The sequence below is a fragment of the Watersipora subatra genome, chromosome 3 (genome assembly GCF_963576615.1).
Source record: "Watersipora subatra chromosome 3, tzWatSuba1.1, whole genome shotgun sequence".
NCBI classification, from domain to species: Eukaryota; Metazoa; Bryozoa; class Gymnolaemata; order Cheilostomatida; family Watersiporidae; genus Watersipora; species Watersipora subatra.
In genome coordinates, this window is record NC_088710.1 from 69818444 (window position 1) to 69843933 (window position 25490).

Sequence of the window (25490 nt, forward strand, 5' to 3'; positions counted from 1 at the left end):
AATTTATGCAAAACTTAAGTGCAACATCTTACATTTATGCAACCCAATCACAAGTCCGGGTGAACCTTGAAGTAAATTGCTTCATGTTGTTTATTTAACGAAATAAAAGTATCGTCCCATTTCTTTTTCAACTTTACTCACACGCACGTAAGAAAAAATGTGACGCGTGCTCGCTAGAATTCTAGAATTTTAACCAGCCAATAAGAGCAAGGGTTCGGCACGAAATTTCGAGCAGTACCGAAATAGTTCGCTTCGGCCAGAAATGTCTTCAGCCGAACTTTTTAGAGCTGAAAACGACGTCGTTTTGCGTCATTTAGTTCGGTTCGGTGCCCGTGTGACCACGGCTTTAAGCATCTCATTCCGACGGGTCATCATTGCCCAAACAACCTTGTGGCATATAGGGAGGACAAATCCTTAAAATGCCTCGAACAAACTGTTGTACAAAACAGTCAAATTAGCAGTGATTACTAATCTATCAAGCAATAGATCAGTATTTGTTAATGCATCAGCTCTCACAAATTAAACAAGACTTGAGACCAGCACAAGCTGCACTGCTCGTGTACATTAACTCCTCACAATCATCATCCCAAGTAATGTCTGTTTACCAATAGGCACAACACTACATCTAATTATTTTGTTTTGATGGCTATGCAATTTATTTGCTGCATCCATGTATTTTATGTCCTGCAACACCATTTTTGCAACTTTCTATTACAATAATGCTTTTTACGGATTCATTTAATGGTGCAAATACCGAATGTACATATATTTGAAACGGAATAAAAATTGCTTCTATGCAAAACGATTTTTGTACATTAGATATTACAAGTGAATGCTTGCTAGCTAGTTGCAACTTATACAAAGAAAATGCAAGTCTTAAGAATTGTTACTAGAAACAGTTCAACTTCAGCTAGCCACCGGCATTATCTTGTACATGTGGAATGAGAGACTTGCTACATATAAAACAATTTTCAACATGAATTTACAGTAATGATATTACTGAAAAGCATTTTCAAGATCTGCAGCCACAGCATCTCCCTCTTCTATACTGGTGAAATTCATAAAATGAGAAGGCCGATGCACTTCATGGTAAAAGTCTTTGGGGTTGCTGAGCATAAGTTCATATTTCATGTTGGCTTCATGACGGACACCTAAAACAAAATTGTATAAAAAATTCACAATTGCAGTTTAACCTAACAATAACATTTGCAGAAATCCCTGGACTTCAGAACAACATGTAACCATTGATGCGTCTTAGTAGATAAGGAAGATAATTCTCATCACATCCATAAATCTCCATTCATTGTGACCAATTTTACTCAACATACCCATGAAATTGTAGTTCCAAGAACCTTGCACTGGTACCATGAAGTAGCCAAGAAATCTATCAGACAACAACATTTGCACTCTTTCATAATGGGATGGCAGATAACCCTTAGGATTATTTCCTCTATCAGTGTTTTGGCGACCCCATTCATAGCCAGTAGGTGTGAGCTTGTATGCAGTCAATGAACAACTCCCCGGAGTGAAACTGCAAAATGGAATAGATGTTGAAACAGGAATCCAAGTTAGAACCCAACATTTATTTGGGGGTTGTAGGTAAGTAATCAGACAAATGCCTCAATCGTTCATAGCTAACGCAGTCACACTCGTCATCGAGTGTCATCATATTTTTACCTAAGAATAAATCTATTTTACAGGAAATAACCAACCTGCAAGTGATCACTACTGTTTTTTCACCATCCCACGATGGATTATCTGACATTATCTTGGCATGCGCAGTAATGTCTTGAGGAGAAAGCTGAGGAAGTTCATTAGGCTGCGTGTGTATCCATCCCAATGGTTCCATCTCCTACCACATAAAATACAAGTGAACACAAAAACCTGAGAGATGGAAAGCAGAAACATGACCGATACGTGATCAGCTAGAAGAATCGTCAAGTCATCACTGATACGATTTGGTAAACAACACCATCAGATCACGAACATATAACCACTAAATTGTTAAAGAAAAAACGCACCTTGAGATATTCGTGACCGGGCAGATAGTTGGGAAGATGCACCGTCTGGTGTGTACCCCATTGAGGAGGCATCACTATGCACCTTATTTCTTTCACTTGAGGATTATCAGGGGGGCTGACTCCATACAGATAACCAGCAATCTATGATAAAGGATTGACATAAAAATGAATGAACTCAATAAGTGAATTATGTCAAAGAACTTGACATAATTAAAGTGAACGTGCACAGCTGGCTTCATCGTTATTGGAGGTATTAAGATGAGTATGGTATTGTACTTGTTATTGTAAATTGTACTTAAGGTTATCATGCTTGCTATAATAATAAAGTACTTCTTTGCAATTTTTCCAAGCGAGCGCAATATCGTAGTCATCAGCAAAAGCCAAATTAACAGCAGCAGACACAGAAATTAATATGAAGCCAAAAAGATATATATATATAGGAGATACCTGAGCTCGCAAATCAGAAATGATTATGAACTTTTTCAGAACATTCTTTGGCAGAATGTACGTGAACCCAGTTTCCTTGATGTCATCTGATGACACGTAAATGTGATTGGTACGTAAATGAAGATTCGTCGCAGATATAGCACGAACTCTCCATTCTGTCTTACTGGAGAATGTAGAAGTCTCATAATTGCTTGTTGTGGCCGTAATGATTTCATCACCGTGCTGAAAGAATTCAACTTAGCTGATCCACGAAACACCGGCAATGCAAACAAACAGCTTTGTAAAACTGCCATCAGGTAATAGGGAAATGTCAACACAAAGTATCAGAATCCAGATCTCATCAACTGACACAATGCACCAAATAGATGGACCAAAATTACAGTGGTACCTTGTTGACAGTTCTGGTTGTAGTAGCTGTCAATTGCGACTGCTCCTTAGTCTGTTTTTCAATTTCTGCAATTTGCTGGCGTTGGGCTGAAGGCGCAGAAATTTCCATACCGAGAATGATATCACGAATTTCCGATTGCGTGAGCGAGGCAACATTCACGCTAAAAGATATAGCAGATTCATTAATAAATATTTGAAAGATAACATGCATTAAAGCAGATACAGCAAGCAGCTCAGACAGGTTAATAATGCATCAGTTTTCAGTAGTAGCAAGTATCACATGAAACAACACATCCTAGCTGGTGTTGAATAAGTGAAAAGTTAATGACAAACGAACTTGTTTTTCTTCCCGTAATCAGCCAAGATTAGATCCTTTAGCTGCACCTCAATTTTTATCCATTCCTCATCTGAGAGGGTGGGCCAAATGTGATGCGGCTCTGTAATGGTGGTCTTGTCTGGCTTCAATACAACTTTAGTACGGTCATTGTTGACATGCAGCGCTCGCAGGATGAGTATTAGACGCGAGAAAGCCTATGAAAACATCAAAAACACTTTAATACTTGCCTTGTGGAAAAATAATAGCAAAAGGATAAAAGTGACAAAGTCAGATTTAAAAAGCTCGTTTAGTTAGATTGTTCGACAGAAATATTCCGAGTGCAATGGTCATCATTGGTTGATGCAAGAACGTTTCATCAACCTATGATGTGCACCGCTTACAGTGTAGGATGAAATAGTCTTGAGCCAGTCATCATATAGATTGAACAGAACCATTTGCGGTTCAGTTGCTTTGAGGATAAGATCTCCAAACTTTTCTACTTTCAGACATGCTTGGAAAGGCAACTGCAGCTCACTGCCTTTGATGACTATGTTTGGAAAGTCTAGCAAGTGTACCTCCAGTGGATCAAGCATACCCTGCAAAAATTGTAAACGACAAATTGTAACATTTTTTGACTACCTATGAATTAGTTATGATGCTCAATCAGACTGGTCAGACACCCAACAAAGATATCCATCTTAAAGTCGCGTGCTCTCCGGACAAATGCTGCGAACATAGCTGGATATTTCATCATACCAGTCAACCAACAGTTATGAAAAACAGCTGTAATGCCAAACCTTTCTGGTGACAATGATTTGCTTTGGCTGCTCCTCAATAGGCAATGATCTGATAAGTGCTGCCACTTCCTCTGCAGTTTTCCATTTGGCAAGCTGTCCGAGACGTTTTTGTCCTGCCCACACAGATGTGTGTATGATCTTTAGAAAAAGCTGTCCAGTTCTTGGATTGAAAATGAATATGGCGCCATTGATAGGCTTGGTTGTCAAGTTGCCTTCAAATGTCTAAAACATGAATCACACTCAATAAAAATCACACCACGTTATTAGTTGGCAGACAATGGCTTTAAATTGACTGTCATTTGGTTGATCCACAGTATCATCACGAACAAGATAGGATTGAAAATTTGTAATCATACAATCTCATTAAAAACATGCACATGCTTCAGCACAGACTCACCTTATGAATTGTCACTCTATAAACATTTGTGTCATCAACAAACCAGATTATCTGATTTGAAAACAGCTCGCCATAATTTTGAGAAGACAAGTATGGTTCTGTAGGCTCAGATGAATACAGCTGCAGTCCTTTCCGAATGCGCTCCCTCAGCACATACAATGCAGGATTGGCCTTCATGATTTTAGCCATAGCTTGTTGGATTAACGGCTTTGCTCCTGGGAACCAGTTTCCAAATGCGCTACAACATACATCCAATGCTAAAACAACATCACTAGATCAAATGTGGATATCTCTACACACACCAAAACACGTCAGCCAGGTGTGTCATCAATTCTATCAGAGTTGGATTGCAAATGATCATCAAACGTGGACATAGAAAGTTGCTCTAGCAAACAAAAGTACCTGTGCAAACTGTATGCCAAATCCAAGGCTATAAGAACGCCAGTAGGTGATGGATAGATGCTCATATTGTCAGTTGTGTAGTCTAAAAACTTGGCGCGACAATATCGTTCGACATCATGCGAGTCATAATCACCCCAACGCAACTGCACATCAATCCAATACTTTTGCGTTGTTGTATTATCCATGACATCTCTACAAAGAAAATGCATTAAGATTTGCCAAAACAAATCAATATAGGTATTATGACATGTGACTCATCAAAGCTCAACTAGACAAACCTGGAATCTGCAATGAGAGATGGTTTTGACACATTCCACTTGTAAGCAGCAAAAAGAAGAATGTCTGCACAAGAACTGTTCATTTTGTATGACTTTCTGGGATGGATAGTTTCTTTTTGCACGGTCTCGATTTCCAATGCATCTAATTCTTGATCAAAAACCTGTAATAATATATATTAAATAATAACTGCATCAACACGAAAAATTGATGAAATGCAGCATCCCCATGTAATACTCAATTTTTAAGCGTACAAAGCGCTAAGATGTTTTTTTTTGTTGAAGATAGCTGCTACATCTCACACTTCCGTACAAGGAGATCATTCAGCACACACCACTAACTTCGTTTCAGAAAATAGTTTTTAAAAACCAATACCATGGCAGATAGTCTTTACTCACGCAATTACCTCGAAAAATAATTGAAACGTACCTGACACAAATCCATGACAACACTCTCGTGTATCTTTTGCCAAAGATGAGCTCTGAAAATTTGGATCAATGAGATCTTCAGTGTAGGTATCTTGCCATGCATGAAAATTCCAGTGAGATCTAGCTGTACTTGGAATCCAACATAGACCTGGATCAGGCAAAAATATATCAGAAAAACGCATATACATTGAAGAACACTTCTACAGATAGGGTAAAGCAAATGTCTGCCCGTTTGCGAATGTCAAAATCATAGAATCATGCCACTGTCTTTGGACAAGTTAATCTTTGCACTATAAACGACGGCCTTGCAATGATATGCATGACCGAAGCTGGAATGCAAAACCTTACAAGAAAAAACTAAAGTTCTGATTACATTTGCTCTGTTGATTGTAGGCGACCACCACAGAGTGAATCGGCGATTGGGAATCTGATTCAACCCAGATCGCTGAGCATTGGTTAGCTTCTTGTACTTCATGGACTCTTCAAAACCAGAAGCTTTTTCCCAGAACAATCCTTCCCATGTGGGAAAGTATGTGCCTTTGAACAAGGTATGTTCAAGAATGCCTTCTACACCTCCTAAGGCTTGTATCATATCTGTTCGGTAGTTGTTCAAGTTCCAAAGTTTGCCATCGTGTCTTTGGTGTGTCCACCAAAAAGGGTTTTGTTTCAAAACCTAAAAATACAAAATATTTTCATTTCCATTATATGCCTTTTGCTTCTGAGACCTGGAACATTAGAGAATCCTATAACCTCATCGGTAGTGACGAATGGCATCATCAGGGTACATAAATGCACTATGCTAAACACAAAGTTAAATCACAGGTGTTGATGTACAGAATTGATAAGACCTCCTCACCATACCTGATATGCTTTGAACTCGGTTCTTACTCGCCAGCCTTTGTCATACGCAAGTGTGTGTCGATCCTTTTGAAAAAGGGTGTTAATTCTTGGGATGCCTCGGTCCCACGAGTCTTCTAAATCTTCCAGTGTCAAGCGCCTGAAAAAAACCACAAACGAATTGAGTTGTCGATTGCCAAGTGATTACAGAAACTAACTTGACCTTGCGATCTCAGCAAGAGAGTTGATTTCGTCCGACCAGTTGCCTGTCTGAGAACTTTTTCACATCAGAGATCGACTGTACTGTTGAGTAAAAAATCAAACATTGTGTACCTGTTTTGAGCATTGGCCTCCTGTCTCTTCAGGGCATACTCTGCCCAGACTCTCTGCGAGTCGATGAACTCGCTTTCCCAAGGCATGATGTACCTAATAAAAAACAAAACCAAGAAATTTCAATGGTGCTAACAATGATCGTGCGCAAAATTTGAAACGATTGAAATACTTAATTATATGAGAACAAACCTGTAAAGGTTGGGGATGAGCTGGTCCTCATCATGACTCATGCCAGAACGGAAATGTGTGATACCGATATCAGTTTGTTTAGACCAACGGAGATCCGACTGTGGAATCAGCACATGTCCCATTGAAAGCATACCCAGTCCACCTAAAATGGAAAAAAGGAATTTGTAAAGAGCCAAGATAAAACTTGGCACAGTGAAAAAGCAAAAGCAACCAGATCAGCATCACGTTATGTCACTCATGGCAATAAGAAGACCGTCGTGAAAATTCATCAATTCTTTAAAAATACAGACTAACACGAGAAGAGCTTTAGTTACAGACATACCTAATTCCTTAGGAGTGTAAAACACCACAGGAGGAAACCTGCTTGGCATTTTGGAGTTGAGACCGATTTTTACCCGGGTCTGTATCTTATTTTCACACTTGACCAGGAGATCTAGAAGTTCTTGCGTATTAACAACAGCTTCTCTGAAGTATGTCATCAGGCCAATCAGAGCAGTATTCCACTTGTTCACAATCTGGAACATCAAATTTGTTTCAAGGTGAAATTTAAAGCAAATCAGTAGCGTTATAACACAACGGTATGAGCAATCAGTACATACTTTTGTAAATGTTGTAGATCCTGAGGCCATAAGGATTTGTCTGATACGGTTGTGGAATCTGGTCAGACTTTCATCATCAACTCGGAGAAAGCATTGTGCAGTACGCTCCTTTGTCACTTCATTTTGCAAATTCCACACACCGTCTTTGTGTGTGAACTCTTCACTTGGACAGCGACACTTTGGTAAAATTCGACATTCAAAGCCAGACATGTTGAACAGCAAATTAGGGTTGTCTTTGCTACAACAGATATTTTTGTCTAAAATTAACACTAGTTTGTATAAAGAATGTACATTTGGCAATATAATTATTGCAAAAACATCAGCTGAGGTGTCAGATTATGTAGTGATATCTTCATACATTCAGAGACTGCTTACATCACATGGGTTTGGCAAGATGAAATATACAGAATATATTCTTTTCAATACCTGTAAACAGAGCAGAAACTGCCTTCCCACAAAATTGTCGTTACTGATCTTGGTAATCGATTTTTTATATCCCAGAAAACAGCTCGGCCCAAGTTCACATCATGCTTCATGAGTCGCATACGAGAATCTCTTGGCCAGCATTTTTTGTTGTTGTACCCAACAATGTTTTCATTGTTGGGATCTGGATGCTCAGTCAAATAGCGCTGTATCAAATCTCGCGCTTCTTCAGCGGTAAACCTGTTACAAACAAAATTCATTGTGAAAACCTATCTTGACAAAGAACACATTAATGACGTTCAAGACAGTTGTTCAGAGCATAGTGCAAAAATCATGAATTTTTCATATGTCCCTATCTATGCTGCAACTCATCATTATAATTGGTCAAGAGTGCGCAAGAATAATTTATATATGCACACATGCCTCAAGAATATGTGAACCCTGTCAATGTATCGGGAATAAAGTCGAATAGGGTGGTCCACTTCTGTTTGAACATCATGAAATGTTAGAAAGTCATTTGGCCTGCCAGGAGGACCAGCCATATCACTTGCACGTTGGAGTCCCAGAACAAGTAGGTCATTAACCAGACCATAGTATTGAACCACAAATGAAGCAAACTGCAATCCTCTGATAATACCATAGGAGTTGGTGTGGTTCATGTCCTACAACAATGAAATAGCTTGGTGAATACAACTCCTTCAATAGTTTGCAGTTAGCAAACAATTTTCATGAGAGGCTACATGTTGGTACCTTGTAGTTTATCGTAACATTGTTCTTTGCAGTCATGTAATCTGCAATATTGTGGTCCAAAACAAGACGTAACAGCCTGTTGAGTAGAGTCAAATCTATTTTTTCATACAGCTTGTCAAAACTAGTTTCCAGCATGACATTGCACTCGCCTTCAGAGGTGTCCCACACATCAGACATGTTGTTGATGCCTACAATCAACCATACACTGAAAATACATCATCTATCAAAACCAACATGTAGAGTCAAAGCTACGTCAACTCATAAAAATGTATATATCAACACGGTATTATGTAATAATACCTAAATAAGAAAACATTGCAACTCACTATAAATAACCATGTTTATATTAGAAGGTTCAACTGGATTACACTTTGTTCATAGGAATTCACACTCATGAACTAGTATGACTGCATTAAGCAGCACGGCATTATCTAAATATGAATTTATTAATAACCTAAACAACTCGGAGAAAACTAAAAAAATCAAGTAGGGTTTGGTTTGCTACCAATATGAAATTTTTTGATTAATTTTCTCTGATGTTGAAATTTGTCAGTATTATAAAATATATCATTATAGTACTTATACACCACACACCTTGACACCACTTGTAAACAAGCAACGGAGGGGGCTCAGAGTCTGCTGGTTTAATCCATTGCGGAAACAACTTTCTTTTGTCAGCCTCATACCAGAGATATTGGTCCAGATAGGCATCTGTTATTTTCTCTAATGGTTCGATGTCATATACCGGAACCAAATGACTGTACAGGTCCATAAACTCAATGCCAACCTGAAGAATGCATAAATGTTGGACATCTGGTAATCTACTACAAGCTTCCACATAAACTATTCAATTTACATCTTGGTTCAGAATCAGAAAAGTTACACCTCCACAAGTATTAGTCAGGACGATAAGATCATCTTTACCGAATGGAAGTATAAATGTTTTATAAAATGTATAACATACCTCTTTGAAAGCTCGCTGAGTAAGCAAGTGACGCTTGATCCTGGATAGAGCTTCATGAGGATTATCATACGCTTGTTCAATTAATCCTAGCTCTTCTCTTTGTGACTGATTCAAACGACTTTTTACACTGTAGGCCTCTTTCAGCCTTTCAAGAGCAAGAATCAGTAACTTGGTGTCGTGTTTGTAGGAAAGTGGTGGAAATGGTATAGGAGAAAATCTGCGGCTCTCCAACCAGTGAACAGTAGTAGTATATATCGCAACCGCTTCTTCAGCAGTGATATACGGCCCATCCTAGGTAATAACAGAAATAGATGAACATTACTAATCAACACGAACAACAATGCAAGTGTTCTACATCATGCAGCCACATCCTCTATGTAAAAATCTGGCTTCGATAGAATAAAGTTTGTCTCTGCACAATGAACGTCCAAGAAAACATATGTTCCCGCAGAAGCTGGTGTGCAAGTTAAAGTTTGTTCTCTGTAATACAGCAAAACCTGCTCACAACTGCAAAAAGCAGCAAATAATAATTATTTACCTTGAGATAGTTGTGCTGTCGCTCTTGCTCTGATTTGAGGTAAAGCCGAGTTAGCCTTCCCAAATTCTTTTTGCAAACTGTCTTGTCCACCTACACGAGTAACAAAACAGACGAGTTATAATTGCCGCGTCGGTTGGTAAAAGGATGGCTTCACGTGTGCGAAAAGTAGAGGAAATAGCAGCAATGCAACACCATTTAACATATTGGTAATTATCATTCGTGAATCGCAGGTCCATCCTAGATTAGAATGTATATAAAGCAAAAGTAGATGGCACGATATCAGCATGTGCTGCGAGGATTGAAAGTTAACCTTCTTACCGGTTTGAAGACACGATATAAAAGGACCAACTCATATGAATGCGCAAGCTTGTGGCTAAAATTTGAAAGTGAGGCTTGCAAGCTCCGCCCACGTACGAGCGCACAACCCCAGAAAAATAGCTGTTAAGCCAGAGGCTGGCTAACAAATGACTTCTCTATCATTACGTGTACTTGAGCGGAGTATTTAGCACACTTACCGTTGCTCCCCTCCTTATTCTCTCTCTATTGTAGTGCGCAGTGTTCGTCCACCAGTCAGCCTTAGACTTCACATATCTCAAGATCATATTCTCTATAGGTGTTGGCAATCCTGGAACCTTCCAAGGAATGTTTGCTTTCCAGCATCTCCATGCCTCACTCAAGTGCTGCAGGATTGTCCTAGCTTTGTTCTGTTTTATCCCTTCGGGCATCATGTCTAAAAGATTAAAAATACAAATAAACTACCTTTTCTTCAATTAAAACTGCTAAATAGAGAAGTTCAAAACTTAATTATAGAGTCCTTCTAGCTTATTACCTAAAATGTCATGCATCACGGCAGCCCTGAGCTCGAGATCAAAATGGCTTTCTACTCGCTGCTTTGTAACGGTCTTGGCTACTCCTTTTGAATGGCGACCTTCGAATTGCCTAGCCAATAGATTGCCTAACCAGCGTTCCAGCAGCGGTGTGACACCCCTCATGAAGAAGAGCCATACCCTCCAGCCTGGAGCCCAAAATCCACAGCCTGGACCCTTTCCTACTGGTCCCTAGAATAAGGAAAAGCAATTACTAAGATTATCTCTCCATTCTCAATTTATTGTTCTACATCTGCTGTAAATACATGTAAGCAATCATATTAACTTATGGCCCTAAGAACAAAAGGAGCAAAGTGATTAGCTGATGTAGTCAGAGCAGTTTTTAATCGCTTGCAGCTTCCAAAAAGGAAGCAATATTTGTGAAAAACAAGAAAAATACATTAAATCATTGAACAAAAAAAGAGCGGAAACATAGTTTGTGGTAGGGGTCTTACTTAATCAAAAATCAATGAGATTAATGCAAACTTTACAATGATAACTTGAAAACATAGAAACAGAATAATTCGTAGTTGAAGAGATATAGATAGATCTGTCAAGCCATCACCAAAGCTGGTCGTAAAATATACAGTGCGCTTTTATAGCTGATCAAATTATGCATGTACATTTTAGTCAGTTACCAAAAAGCTAATATTTCAAATGACTTGAAAATCGGTAATTTTTACATGATACACGCTTGAAGAGATGTGAACAGATTGCTTCGCTTAGACATGGCCCAACCGGACCTTAGTAACCGGCCTTACTCTTTGTTATATCAAGCAACAATGTTATATCCATCAACCAATTATATCGACTGCTTAAAAGTTTAGTAAGTCTTCCTATGTGGAATTGTTGTAGATGCTAAGAGAAGAACGTTTTAGTTGTGTTCTGCAGCTTTAAAAGAGCACGTTAAATCTCATTTATCAATAAAGAAATTGTGAAGACTAAAATTAATGTAACACTCAACCAATAGTACTGTGAATAGATGTTAATTCCTGGCAATAGCTGGTCTAAAAAACCATGCAACCATTTCACATTTCATGAATTTTTAGATTGACAGCAGCAGCATAAGCACTCTTGGCAAAACATGAATTCTAGTATCCAATGAATTTATGGGTAAATGTACACCATTGCACGCTCTTTGTACAAGATATTGCTGCATGAGCCTTCACCATATTGTGGTACCAACTAAGCACAGAAAGAGAATCGGCAACTTACTGTGTTAAACCTGTAGTAGATCACATGTTTAAGATCCTTGCACATCCTCACTTGCCTCATCAGTTTGTATTTGTACCGGTACATTCCTGTCAACTGTCCTACATGAGCGAATGTGTACTGTATACCATCGGCTAACTGGAAGGCATCCACGTTTCCGAGGCGATACTGTACATGGCTGTCAACAATGAGCTTGGTGAGCCTGAGGATTTCTCTACACAGATGGAAGGCATTACCAAACCTACTCTTTTTCCTCTCCTTGGTAGTCAGAGTCTTAACAGGCTTCAAATTGAAGTTGTAGTCCAAGTGAAGGTAGTTGAGATTTTTACGGTGAATAAGCAGGTTGAGCATGTTGTAGCCTTGCCTGCAAACCTGCAGGCCCACTTCCACCCAGTCTAATGTTGTAGACTGAAAGAACTTGGTAGCCTTGAACGACCGAAATAAATACCTAAAAAAGCGATGATATGGAATTTATATACATTTAGCTGATATAATAAATAAAATAGCCTCAACAAAAACAAAATTAGCTCTATTGAGCTTCGCTATTACAAAGCGTCACTTGAAAATACTCAGAGTACAATACATGTAACATTCCACGAACCATTTCAAAGTGTATATATAGCATCGAATAATGCTTGAAAGAGGAAAGGATGGTACACTGCACGCAATTTTTGAGATACATTCAGCAAATATCATGATCCACAATGGATCTGGAATGGTGGAACTCATAAAATGCCATTCTCAATCTATTGCTATGCTATTAGTCTGCTATACTATTACTATGCTATTAGTCTACTATACTATTACTATTAGTCTACTATGCTATTACTATGCTACTAGTCTACTAGACTATTACTACGCTATTAGTCTACTATACTATTACTATGCTATTAGTCTACTATACTATTACTATTAGTCTACTATGCTATTACTATGCTATTAGTCTACTATACTATTACTATGCTACTAGTCTACTATGCTATTACTATGCTACTAGTCTACTATGCTATTACTATGCTACTAGTCTACTATACTATTACTATGCTATTAGTCTACTATACTATTACTATGCTAATAGTCTACTATACTATTACTATGCTATTAGTCTACTATACTATTACTGTGCTATTAGTCTACTATACTATTACTATGCTATTAGTCTACTATACTATTACTATGCTATTAGTCTACTATACTATTACTGTGCTATTAGTCTACTATACTATTACTGTGCTATTAGTCTACTATACTATTACTATTAGTCTACTATACTATTACTGTGCTATTAGTCTACTATACTATTACTATTAGTCTACTATACTATTACTGTGCTATTAGTCTACTATACTATTACTGTGCTATTAGTCTACTATACTATTACTGTGCTATTAGTCTACTATACTATTACTGTGCTATTAGTCTACTATACTATTACTGTGCTATTAGTCTACTATACTATTACTGTGCTATTAGTCTACTATACTATTACTGTGCTATTAGTCTACTATACTATTACTATGCTACTAGTCTACTATGCTATTACTATGCTGCTTCGTCTAGCACTAATTGCAAGAAAATCAGGTGATGCAAAGAAGAAAAGTTACACATGGGGATGTCTGAGGATGCCGGAAGAGAGACGGTTGTTATCGCTTTAGAATATCACTTTCCTCAAAGCCATAGAGATAAACCTCAACTTTTAGTAGTTCATAGGCATCGTTATTACCATCATCGGCAGAATAATTTTGTCAACATCTTTTCTTAAGGAAAGAAGAAATTCCTTGAGATGTTTGATGAAATTTGATTTTTATCCAACATTCGCTTAGCGATGGTCCTTCGAAAGCAAGGAAAAGCGAGGTAACCTTCGCATAAACTTTAAAAAATATTGAAAGAAAGTGATGTCTTTTCTTCTGAGCATTTCAACAGCGATCAGGTTTTGCCAACTTTAATCTGAAAACATCCTGGCAGTCACATCACATAAAACAAACAAACAAATCTCAAGTAATAGGAAAATATTTATACTTTCTGATAAAATTTTGTTCAAACTTTACATCAGAACATTTAATTTGAAACAAGCCATTTATGCTTTTGATTTATATTATAGTTTGTATGTGTACATATATCTACTAATAAATACATGGACTCGCGACAGTGCTCTGATAACTTGAACTTTCGGATAGCTCGAACACTTTTTCACTCGGTCCCGTGAAGTTTGGGTTATCCATGTTTGACTGTGTATATATACATGTATATACACAAACACATATATATATAAATCAATGTTTTCTTTGTGTACTTCTCAATTATAGTCGTGCTGGCTATACATTGAACAAAAAAGCTACGCATTGAAAGTTATTTTCTATAATTCATCTATTTTTATTTGGCACAAGAATGACTATCAAGAATGATCAGAATGGTCCACTTGTCTCTTCTGGTAACGTTTCACAGCACAAATAGGCACTTGTAAATAACAGTATAATCCAATAAAACAAGTGCCATGCAAAAGCATTCCGAAAGGTCACCAACATGCTTTACCTACTGCTAACACATACAGAAACGTGTGCCTAACAAACTGGTGTCAGACCTCGACAGTATAGCCAGTCTTTGATGGAAAAACCAGTTTCTTCTAAAATTATCTATAAGAGTAGGTACTGGAACAAACATAGAGGAGCACTCACCTCTTCTTCTGGGCTTTGGGAGGCCTGTGCTTGAGTGCATTAAGCACATAGTATTTGAGAAGTTTCTGATAGGAGACCCTAACTTTGACGGGTTGACCAGCTGGAACATGCTCTCTATACCATGTTTTCACGAGGGGGACATCAAGGGCACGCCTAATAACAACAATCACAACTCGACAATATAGCAATGGCCTAGCGTAGTCAAACCTAACAATTTTCTATTATTAGGTGTATTATTATTCTGTATTCTGAGCCTTTTAACAGCCATCAAGTTGTGTCGATTTCCATCTTGAAACATCTTGGCAGTCAGATCACCTCAAACGTCAAAAACAATTGTAAATGATAGAAAAATGTTGATATTTTCTACTAAAATTCTGTGTAAATTCGTCATTAAACATTAAGTCTCAGAAGCTCGCCATTTCTTCGCATTCTACTCAGCGTATTATCATAAGCTAAAGACAGAATTCATAAATTCAGTACCTAATGCACTTGATAACCAATACTCATGGTACTAGAATGTTGTGAGTACAGACAGTTCCCTACTTACGAACATTCGAGTTACGAACAACGGTACATACAAACGTATGTACCGTTGTTCGTAACTCGAAGAACTTTCGAACTATTTGTTTGAACTTTGTTTGAACTTTGTTTGAACTTTAGTACGTATTCTAAAGGGATTTGCCGGCCTTTACTTGGCACGATCTCTACTAAGAAATAAAGAGAAGAGAGTGCGTGTAGTTCATTCAGCTTTTAATTAGTGAAGGAAATTTCACTAGCCAAGGAGCGTACGGCTATCTGTTCTGCCCAACTAAATGAGCGCACTCATTTATATACAATAATATCAACCGTTCCGGCTAACGGCAAGAACACCGGCTAACAAGGTGAATAAATAGGACCGCTAGCCGTTGGTATGACAACAATCTAAGTGATGATAAGTGATAGTGTTATGACGGTATATCAGATATAACAATAGCACAACGAGTGGAACAACGATATACTAAACGGACCACACATACAAAAAATAAGACAACAACGATAAGTGATAGCATAACGATTAAAACAACAATATTATAAAAAGGATAAGACATACAATAAATAAGAAATGCAGTGTCATGGCCCGGCGTCCACCAAAGTATTATCTCCATTTTATTAAATATTTTTTTCAGTACAAACCAATACAGGTTACTTATACAAGCCTTAAACATACTTATATAAACCTTCAATATACTTATATAGGCCTTACACATCAATTATATTACAAAATATAGCACTGAAGACACTTACGAACAAATTCACCTTACGAACAATCGTTCGGAACGTAACTCGTTCGTAGGTTGGGAACCGTCTGTATTATGTAGTCAAAAGCACAAGGAGTAATACTAACACACTAAATGCACAGGGGTGACACTACTCAGCAAATACAAAGAGTAATGCTAACAAACTAAATACACAGGGGTGTCACTACTCAGCAAATACAAGGAGTGATGCTAACACACTAAATGCACAGGGGTGACACTACTTATCAAATATAATGTAGGAATACTAAGCGAGCATCTAATTACTAAGCAGTTATTTTGCTAACCGATCTTGACAATATTCACCTGGTGCGACCGGATCGGAGGTTGTATGGTCTAGGAGCCCAGAGGAGGGCTATGCCATTCGCTGTATTGTCTGTATACAGAGGAACTTCTTTCATAAATGGCTCCACATAGCTGGGCAACTCAAACTCCTCATCATCTTCAGGCAACGGGTCAGCGCCCTAAAAATTCGATTTAACATCAGCAGCGTTTCACTTGGTTATGCAATGTAACTAAATATTACCCAGCTGACTCACGGTTAACCAGCTGACTCACTTAACCAGCTGACTCACGGGTAAACTAAACAGGGATGTAAACTCTAATGGTGCGTTTACACTGGCCGATTTTGTCGTGCACAGACAAATTTGATGAGTCGGTGTCGGTAGGTGTGAACAGAAAAATCGGTGTCAGCACCGATCTGAAAGTCGGTGTCGGAGCTACCCAGCAGTGCCCGGTTGCACCGACAAATCGGACGCTCATCAGCCAATCAGAAGCTAGGAGCCTCTGGTTAAATGAGCCTAGGCATTAATGACAGTGCTAAGTTTATGAAACGAAAGGGCTAGGTTTAATGAGAGGCTAGAAGACTGTCATTAAACTTTCCCTCGTTCTCTTTTTAATAGTGAACCAGCATGGCTAGCAACGATGTGAACGCGAGAGTACCAAAAAATCAAGTTAGTTCTTTAATTTAAATTAATTAAAAGTGAAAAGCCAGTTGTACGACTACTACTAGTTCTACTACTAGTACTACTGTAAAGGAATTTGCTGGCCCTTGGTACGATCTAGATTATGTCATACAGAAATAAATTGCGTGTGATTTCATTCAATGTTTTATTAGCGAAGGAAATTCGCTAGCCGAAGAGCGTACGGCCATTTGCTCTGTCTACTAAGTGAGCGTTGCTCCCTTATATACAATAAAATTGCCTGTTTCGGCTAACGGGACCGAGTGAGAACACCGGCTAACAATGTTTGAATAGCCAATAATTAGGCCCGCTAGTGCGTTGATATGACAACATAAACGACGACAATTGATAGCATAACGAGTAACAAGGCCAACAATAAAAAGGACAACCCATATAATAAAATATTTACAGACATATAAAATATATACAAACAATTACAAAAAGTGTAAACTGTTGGCCCGGCGTCCACCACACTACTACTACCACAAATATACATTCACCATTCAATCTTCTTCATTATTCATTTTATTTATTATAATTACTCGGACGAAAGAACTGTACGTACAGTTCTTTGCTCGGGTTTTCATTGCCTTATTATTCATTCATTGCTTGGCATTCAGTAGTTGTTTCTAGCGATAGTAGTAGGAGCAGTAGTAGGAGCAGTAGTAGTAGTGTAGTACTAGTATATAATTTTCCACATCAAGCGCGTTGATTTTTATGTGTACTCGTCTTCGCGTGGCCGGGTGAAGGTCAGAACGGCGAAACGCTGTGATTGGCTGTTGGTACCGACAAAAATCGTTTGATCGTTGCAATGTAAAGGGGGAGTCGGTGTCGGCGCCCACACGTGAAATGTCTGAGGTACCTGTCTGAGGTACCTGTCTGAGTCGGGGTATTGGCACCTAATCGGAGTCGGTGTCGGCCAGTGTAAACGCACCATAAAGGATAAGATGATTAAATTTAATGCTTGCGCTAGGCTGAATATATTACAGTAGGACCTACATGATTGCACAGAAAATTGCATTCATCTTTTATATATGCGATTGTGCGAGCTAACATGACATCTTACTATTGTTTATCAGTAAGCAATATATCCCTTACATTAAAGAACATTTCAGAGGAGAATGCAGCATTGATGCAGGACCATTTAAACCGCGCGCATAAAAAGGAAATATTTTAAAAGGATAAAAATAACAAATATGGTACGATCTACGACTTTTCCTATGCCCTGCTCGCCAACATTGTCCACTTGAATGTGTTTCTCTGAATATGAAGGCTAGGTAGGGACAAGGGACAGCCTTTGATATAATCTCAAGCATATGCAAATCTTACCTTGACGATGTGGTTGCGTCAAAAAGGTCGATTTAATAAATTAAGACCAATAAAAGACTAACGCATCAGCTACAATTTCATGTTATTCTTGTCTTTGTAAACTAACCCTGTCCAGAGATAAATGCGTTTGAATGAGGCCATCTTTTAAAAAGCTCAGATTCCAGCGGGTGTTTCATTCGTGACATAAGGAGTGATACATTTGAAAAGAGTCTACGAGCGATAAATATAAGATCTCTTCTTTAGCCAATCATCAGGATGAAATTTTTATATAATTCATGTTAAATATTATCGCTCGTAAAACGGTTTGTCTGTGATGTCGAAGACTCTCGTTGCTAGGTAGATTACTCTATTACTAATTAGTCACGCCCTTCGACTACTAGTAGATTCTAGTAGCTACATTCATCGACATATTTATTTTACATTAATCATCAGACAGGTTATGGTTAGAGCTGACAGGCTTCAGCAGCATTAGGCTGCAGAGGAAGATAGGAGAATGGAGGTAAATTTATCTTCAACTTTGAGTATCCTATAAAGATATTCTAAGCTAACAGTAATAATTTTAGTACTCATGAATACGTCTACTAGTAAGTAAAATTATAACTTTTTGCTACCACAAATCATCGTTGCATAACTTTTTAATCATTTCATAACTTTTTATCATTTCCTCTAACTATACCATTTTCTTTGGCATTTTAGCTAGTAAATTAGATTCATGATTAGAATTTACGATCAGTGTGTAAAAAGTGAGGAAAATCGATTGATCAATGCTCAAGTGTCCAGTATGAACCAAATCTGACCAGGGACTCAATTAAAAACAGGTGGATACCCATGTCTAAGGAATTAGGGTAATTTTTTTTGTTTCTGCAATTAAAATGAGTTTTTATCTCCAAGTACCTCTGTGACATAGTATTCTACATAGACACTCGTTGTGAAGCCCACCTTGTTGCAGCATTTAAACCCTCGTTTGCAAAAATGTTTCCAGGCTATTATCAATGATTGGGGTACTTAAAATTAGTTGAAACTTTCTTTCAAGCAGGAGTACCTTGAGAGTGTGTCTGTGTGAGATTGGGTTAATCAATGGGTCAAAGTAGAAGGCAGGCAAGTCCGGATCCTCAGTTTTGATGAAGACCACATTAGGTGTGTGGTACCACGTAAGCCTCACTTGGTAGGGCAGACTATTGTAGAGATATGGGAATGCTATACGATACTCAGTTCTCACAGGTTGTCTGATGATGATCTTGTTGATATCATTAAATTCATTCCAGTCTTCGTCACTACATCAAGATTAGAACATGGACGCCCAAATGATTGGCATTAACCAACATAATATAGTACACAAAAATTTCCCATTTTGGGTGGTGCAAAAAATGTAAGCCATATGTGTTCATGAATCAATAATTTTTTGAGAGTACCATGTTTACTTACATCAGCAAGAAGGTTAAACCTAAACAATTACAACATTTTGTATAAAAATAGAACATGAATTAACACGGCATGGTCACTGATTAAAGTTCTACTGAAAATAACTACATAATGCATTAAAAAATATCGCAAAGTCAGTTATAATTCAACCAACTTTTTATACGAAGAATACCAAACTGAGAGAAATCTGTCATCGTATCCCTTTTAGGCGTTTTGAGAAGGTTTTCGGCGAACAGAATATTAGCATCTTTGTTACTTCGACATACGTAATAAGCACACCGACTGCCAAAGTTGAACTCCAGCAAAAATTTTGTTGAATTCATAAGGCGAGGTGGAAAAATCATCATGTTTCACTTCGTTAAGTGAAATAATCGTATAATAGAATTATTGTATTCAGAGGGTGCACTGTACTAAAATGCAATAGCCGTAAGTTTATTAAAAGAAAAGACAACAAACTCGTCAGCAGCTCTAGCAGTCATTTCACATTCTATGCTCGCAATGCTGTAACTCACCCCATTTCCTTATCCTTGATGAGAGGCTCAAACTTAGGCCCACCTGGAATTGCAACATTGAGGGCTTTGGCAGTGAAGAATGATTTGAGATCAAAGAGATAAAAATAGTTGTCATCAACCAGATCTGTTAGAAGCTGGTTTCCCAATCTGTACAATGTCGACATGACAGGTAAAGGCAGGTACCAGTTTCTGTATGACGTGCCATTTACCATTCTGCAAAATATCAGAGCTGGTTTATGCAATCATTAAATGCAATTACAGCAAAATGGATTGAGATGCAGACAAGCTATACTGTTTATCTGAGCTAACCAGGCTAAATACAACCTCAATCTCAAACAGGTACAACCTCAATCTCACAAATGAACGAATTTTGATGCATTTTGGATTGATACACAACGGTTACAATATATTACTTATGTCATGTTAACGCACTTAGTGTCAGCAAGAGGTTTGTGATCATAGAACCACTCAGCCACAGGCCCATCTTCCTCTGGATCTAGATCCATACAAATCGCCTCCAGTGGTTCAACATCAAGAATATTGTCTGCATAATCCAATGGCGGTTCCTCGTCATCAAACGGAGGAAATCTCATGCGCTTGAAGTGCCGTCTATCTCGTTTTTCTCGTCTCATCATGATCCACATAGTGCTACACCAAATACAGGCTTAGTTTACAGACCAGAGATGAATGGCAAAGAAACATTCAGGTTCCATAGTACAGAACTTACCCTTGGAGAAACAAAAATGACCAAACTTACCCCCATTGAGCCATGTAGACTGGTTCAATGACCCAAGGAATTTCATTGATAAATGTTATTGCGCCAGTGATGTGGTAAAGAGCCTGTACATCTCTAATTTGTTCCCATGGCATGGGCATATTCTCCAGAAGTTTAAGAACAGCATGAGGCATGTACTTGAGAGCACTACAACACAGAATCTAGCATGTAGTACCACACAAGATTTAAACAACGCATCAATGTTACATTAAAGGTCTACACCTGCATTGACTAACCCGAGATACACTCTCTTGTCATGGCGAAACTTCCTACTGGTCATATCACCATGGTCTCTCACAATTTTTCTTATGTGCTCTGGAGGCATGTCTTCCTTCTGTGCATCAATGAAACCAAACTTTCTCTTTTCACTATAGCGTTTCATTTGCAACTGCTGCCATTTCCTCGCTAAAATTACCCCAAGCAATTTTTGATGAAATGGTGGCATATTTTGTGGTTTAATGCTCAAACTGACCCAATGTGCAAATTGAGATTCTTTCTGCAAGCAGCCAGTTTTGCTTAGCACAATTATAAACATGATCTGGCATTATTTACCAGAACAGCACAAGAAAACTGTATTGAAATTTATCATTCGAGTGTGGTAAATTCAAAGAATGGTGATATATTAGTAAGAGTAACCTTTTTCTTGCAACTTTTCCTCAGAAAGCTGTGGGACACTAGCTTTCGGGGCAGGAGGCGCAGCCTGGGGTGGGGCCATAAATTGTTGCTGAGCAACTGCTACCTGCTGTGGCAATCCACTGACCATATACACCGGCCCACCAGGACCCATAAAAAATGGGTTAGCCATCTTATTGGGCCTACAATACAAGTTCAGAATGTACTAAAATCAAAAAATGTTACCGAAGTTCTCGGTGTTCGTAATGAGTAAATAACAAAAATGAATCAGCTAAGAATGACATCTTGTTCATTGTCAAAATGGTTGTAAAGCAGTTTGTGGAGCAGTTGAACATAGAGAACAGGTCAACCTCATCATCAATAGAGCATGTAAATAAGATTTACCAGAGCTAGTATTAGACAATTTAACAACTAGTATTAGTAAATTTACCAGAGCTAGTATTAGTAAATATAACAGCTAGTATTAGTAAATTTACCAGAGCTAGTATTAGTAAATTTAACAGCTAATAGTCCAGTATTATTTTGCAGAAGAAAATAAATGGCTTCACATTGGGGAGGTCATAGTTCTATTGTTAATCAAATCCCATTCCCTTTTTTGTACCATCTATAGTTACATATATAACGTACACAAAAGGAACAATATGTGGAATGAAAATGTTACTAGCTAAGCAGTAAAAGAGGGTAAGGGCGTAGTCCACTCTATCTTTTAAAGTGCAGATCACACAAGAAGAGGTGTTGATGCATTGTAAATATGAAGAACGATAAAAGTAAGATTATTTAGCAACGTCTACGGAATCTATAAAACTAAAGCAAGTTTTCAATGAATCATTTTATAACTGTGAAATCTATCATAAGGAACAGCGAAATCAGTCAAAATGAGTAGGCCTAGCTTTTGAAGAGTGACTCGGTATTAATGTGTTAATTTTTGGTATTTTTGGATTTTCTATACGTATAAAGGATATGTGTATGGGCATACGCAAGGCATTTGGATTATGATGGCTTATCCCTTAATAACAGTATTTGCAACCGACCATTGAGGCAACAAAATAACTAAACTGTCTACACGACTCAGAAGCCGTGTAGACATCAGTCACAGTGGATGAGCCTGAGCTTCCTGACGCACCATTATAAAATGCAGGCCTAAATAGTTATAAATTGATATAACATCTATGTTTCTCAAAGTTTGTGTGTCTGTGTGTGTATGTCCAGCTATAGATATTAAAATCTTAGAACTACAATTTCGCATTCCGATGGATTTGAAGTCATATAGATTGAAACCGCAAGTTTTAAAACTATGAGCTCTACCACTGAGCTATACAAGGCATATTCATCAAAGATGTTATCATATACTGTATGCACACGCTAAATGACGTATTATTTGAATCTCTATAAATTTTCTTAACTCTATGAAACACGATGCTTTTTTGTTTTGAACTTCCACTTTCGGCTTTTCATAAGGTTCAATTGCTATATCGCACTCAAGGCTAATTCTTTTGACGGGGACAATTGTATTACCTCCGTAGGAAAAGCCTCGACGTTCTCTCTCTGTTCGGTCAGACAAAGACAGTACGATATCTCATTTTTACATTTGTAGCGGTATCGAGAGGTATTAGTGTCATCGTATTCATAGTTTTGATGGATAGCTTCTGGTGAAACAGCAACTTTTTTGCACGCACACACTTCTATGCAAGAATTGTTATTATTAATTCAACATATTCAGAATTTTTATTTTGTTTTCTCAGTTCGTATTGATTGTATCATTACCGAATCATCTTTTATTGTAATTGTATCAAAATATACTTAATTTAGCTATTACTTGCTAATTATTTCACATTTACATTTAAACTCTTTTATAACTGTAATTTTTTTTCAACTTTATTTGACCTGTCACAAACCATTTCCCTCATGATATAAAGTTTGAAAGTTACAGTTGTTTGACAAAGTTTGACAACCTTTACAGTTGTGTTTATTTTTTCTTTTAATTTATTTCAATTACACAAAACACTTTTCTCATGATATGTAGTTTGAATGTTAGAATGGCAAACGTTGTTATATGTTTAATACAAATCAATTTTCTGTCCAAAGACTTCATTACCCGGGCAATGCTTTGTAGTACAGCTAGAACATATATACTTGATTTGTTATTATTTGTAGATTACGGTAACCGGATGCTTGCCATATAATCAACACATTTGGTAAGAGCTAAAGGATTTTAATGCATTCGCTCATAGGACTTCTTTAGATCTTATGAGTAATTGAGGTATAAATCGCCAATTTCTAGAAGTGGCATGAAAATGTGTCTCCAAGATTATATTCATGCGTAGGCCAAAGCGATTGTGGTATATACATAGGCTGTGGCTACTCCCTGTTGCATGCTCGTTTGCATCTTACGAACTTGGGTTAAGAATGCCAGACTGGCCTTGAGGCCAGGTCTATTACATAAGCCTATAAAAGCTGACGTCTGGACAGGTTTTGGACTGCTGTATATATATTGCTCCAAATATATATACAGCAGCATTTCGAGGAGCTTTTTCAGTTTAGTAGAGACTGCAGTAAGTGACTATGTAACGGCTACCATAAAGTAGTCAAGCAGCAACTAATATTCGCACAGATAATTCCAAAAAACTTTAGGCCTAAGGTTTTAGAAAGAGTAACTTTAGTTTTAAGTGGAGCTCATTTGGATTCCAGCAGTGAATATGCAGGTGTAGTATAAAACGGAAACGTACGTAATTTCCAGAAATGCATACCAAGCCAAAACAGACACCAAGGATTAAACCAGGAGGTATTCATAATACATGTTTATATTTATTTTCATCAACGGTCATACAATTACATGTTAAATTTAAAACATTTAAAATTGATTTGTTAGCTGACTCCGTACAATTCAATACTGCTAAAACAAACACGGTATTACATTTGTGTCACAGAAATTGAAGTAAAACGTATTACGATTGAGTGATTTAAGCGCACATCTATGGTAGCCTGAATTACAAATTTTAAACTCCCGCGTTAGTGCAGGCAAAACAAGTTATCCTATCTACCTATAGTGCTTACATTTTTATTGCATTATCTAACATCATCACACCGATATCATTATATTGAGACTACATATTCGGTCGCTGTGTGACTGTAATATTATATTAATTTTTGTGTGACGACAGTGCCAGTTTATAGATATTCACTGTTAGTCGCTGATATGTGGAGAAAATTGATAATTTGGTGGCAAAAACACTTTAATTGTGCAAATTTACCTTAATCGCTTCGAATATTGGCCTACATAGGCGCTTTGAACATAAAGAAGTCAAATCGACTAATAGTAGAGAAAGAAAGTCAGTCATTCAAACATTAAATGGCCGAAAGTCGTGCGGTAGACGAAATAGAGGGCGCTGCATTGCGCATGGCTGAAAATTTGAGTAACTTTGCTAATAGAGGTTTATGATATGTACTAACAGGAAAAAGTATATTTACAAAAAATGGTACGTCTATGACATTTTAAACATTTGTTATTGAAGCATAGGCTATCTTTATAACCCTGGATTAACCCATATGACCCTAGATATGTATTGTCTTTCATCTCTTAATCTAACACATAAAGGTACATGTAGACAGAATCCTACCTGTCCGAAAAGCAGTGTTTTTACCTCTATGTTTCAATCCAGCTTTTTGCTTACAAATCTCAGTCTAGGTTCGTTTTCTGTGAGCGCA

At 37.7% G+C, this 25490-nt stretch overlaps 1 protein-coding gene across 1 annotated transcript; it reads right to left on the reverse strand.

Annotated features, from left to right (window-relative positions):
- Positions 1 to 751: 751 nt before the first annotated feature.
- On the reverse strand, positions 752 to 25115 carry LOC137391453 (pre-mRNA-processing-splicing factor 8). Its single transcript, XM_068077934.1, has 37 exons — positions 25037 to 25115; positions 21789 to 21967; positions 21389 to 21557; positions 21135 to 21299; positions 20810 to 21025; positions 20378 to 20590; positions 19486 to 19717; positions 16459 to 16616; positions 14858 to 15010; positions 12186 to 12630; positions 10934 to 11162; positions 10620 to 10834; positions 10105 to 10194; positions 9567 to 9857; positions 9197 to 9389; positions 8603 to 8790; positions 8276 to 8514; positions 7856 to 8092; positions 7430 to 7667; positions 7153 to 7345; positions 6831 to 6972; positions 6642 to 6734; positions 6333 to 6468; positions 5845 to 6144; positions 5473 to 5619; positions 5046 to 5206; positions 4768 to 4959; positions 4366 to 4603; positions 3969 to 4190; positions 3573 to 3767; positions 3193 to 3386; positions 2857 to 3016; positions 2469 to 2690; positions 2022 to 2162; positions 1713 to 1852; positions 1329 to 1531; positions 752 to 1151 (listed from the first exon to the last, which is right to left on the reverse strand). Exons 2-37 carry the CDS (start codon positions 21955 to 21957, stop codon positions 997 to 999), a joined length of 7074 nt encoding a protein of 2357 aa, XP_067934035.1. The 5' UTR covers positions 21958 to 21967; positions 25037 to 25115; the 3' UTR covers positions 752 to 996.
- Positions 25116 to 25490: the final 375 nt, after the last annotated feature.

Excerpts from the sequence above, each read along its gene's own strand:
- LOC137391453 (XM_068077934.1), bottom strand. The coding sequence starts at position 21,957 with ATGGCTAACCCATTTTTTATGGGTCCTGGTGGGCCGGTGTATATGGTC. Across the intron at positions 5,207-5,472 it reads TTGTCATGGATTTGTGTCAG|GTTTTTGATCAAGAATTAGA; the intron begins GTACGTTTCAAT and ends ATATTATTACAG. Across the intron at positions 2,163-2,468 it reads TTTCTGATTTGCGAGCTCAG|ATTGCTGGTTATCTGTATGG; the intron begins GTATCTCCTATA and ends CCTTTATCATAG.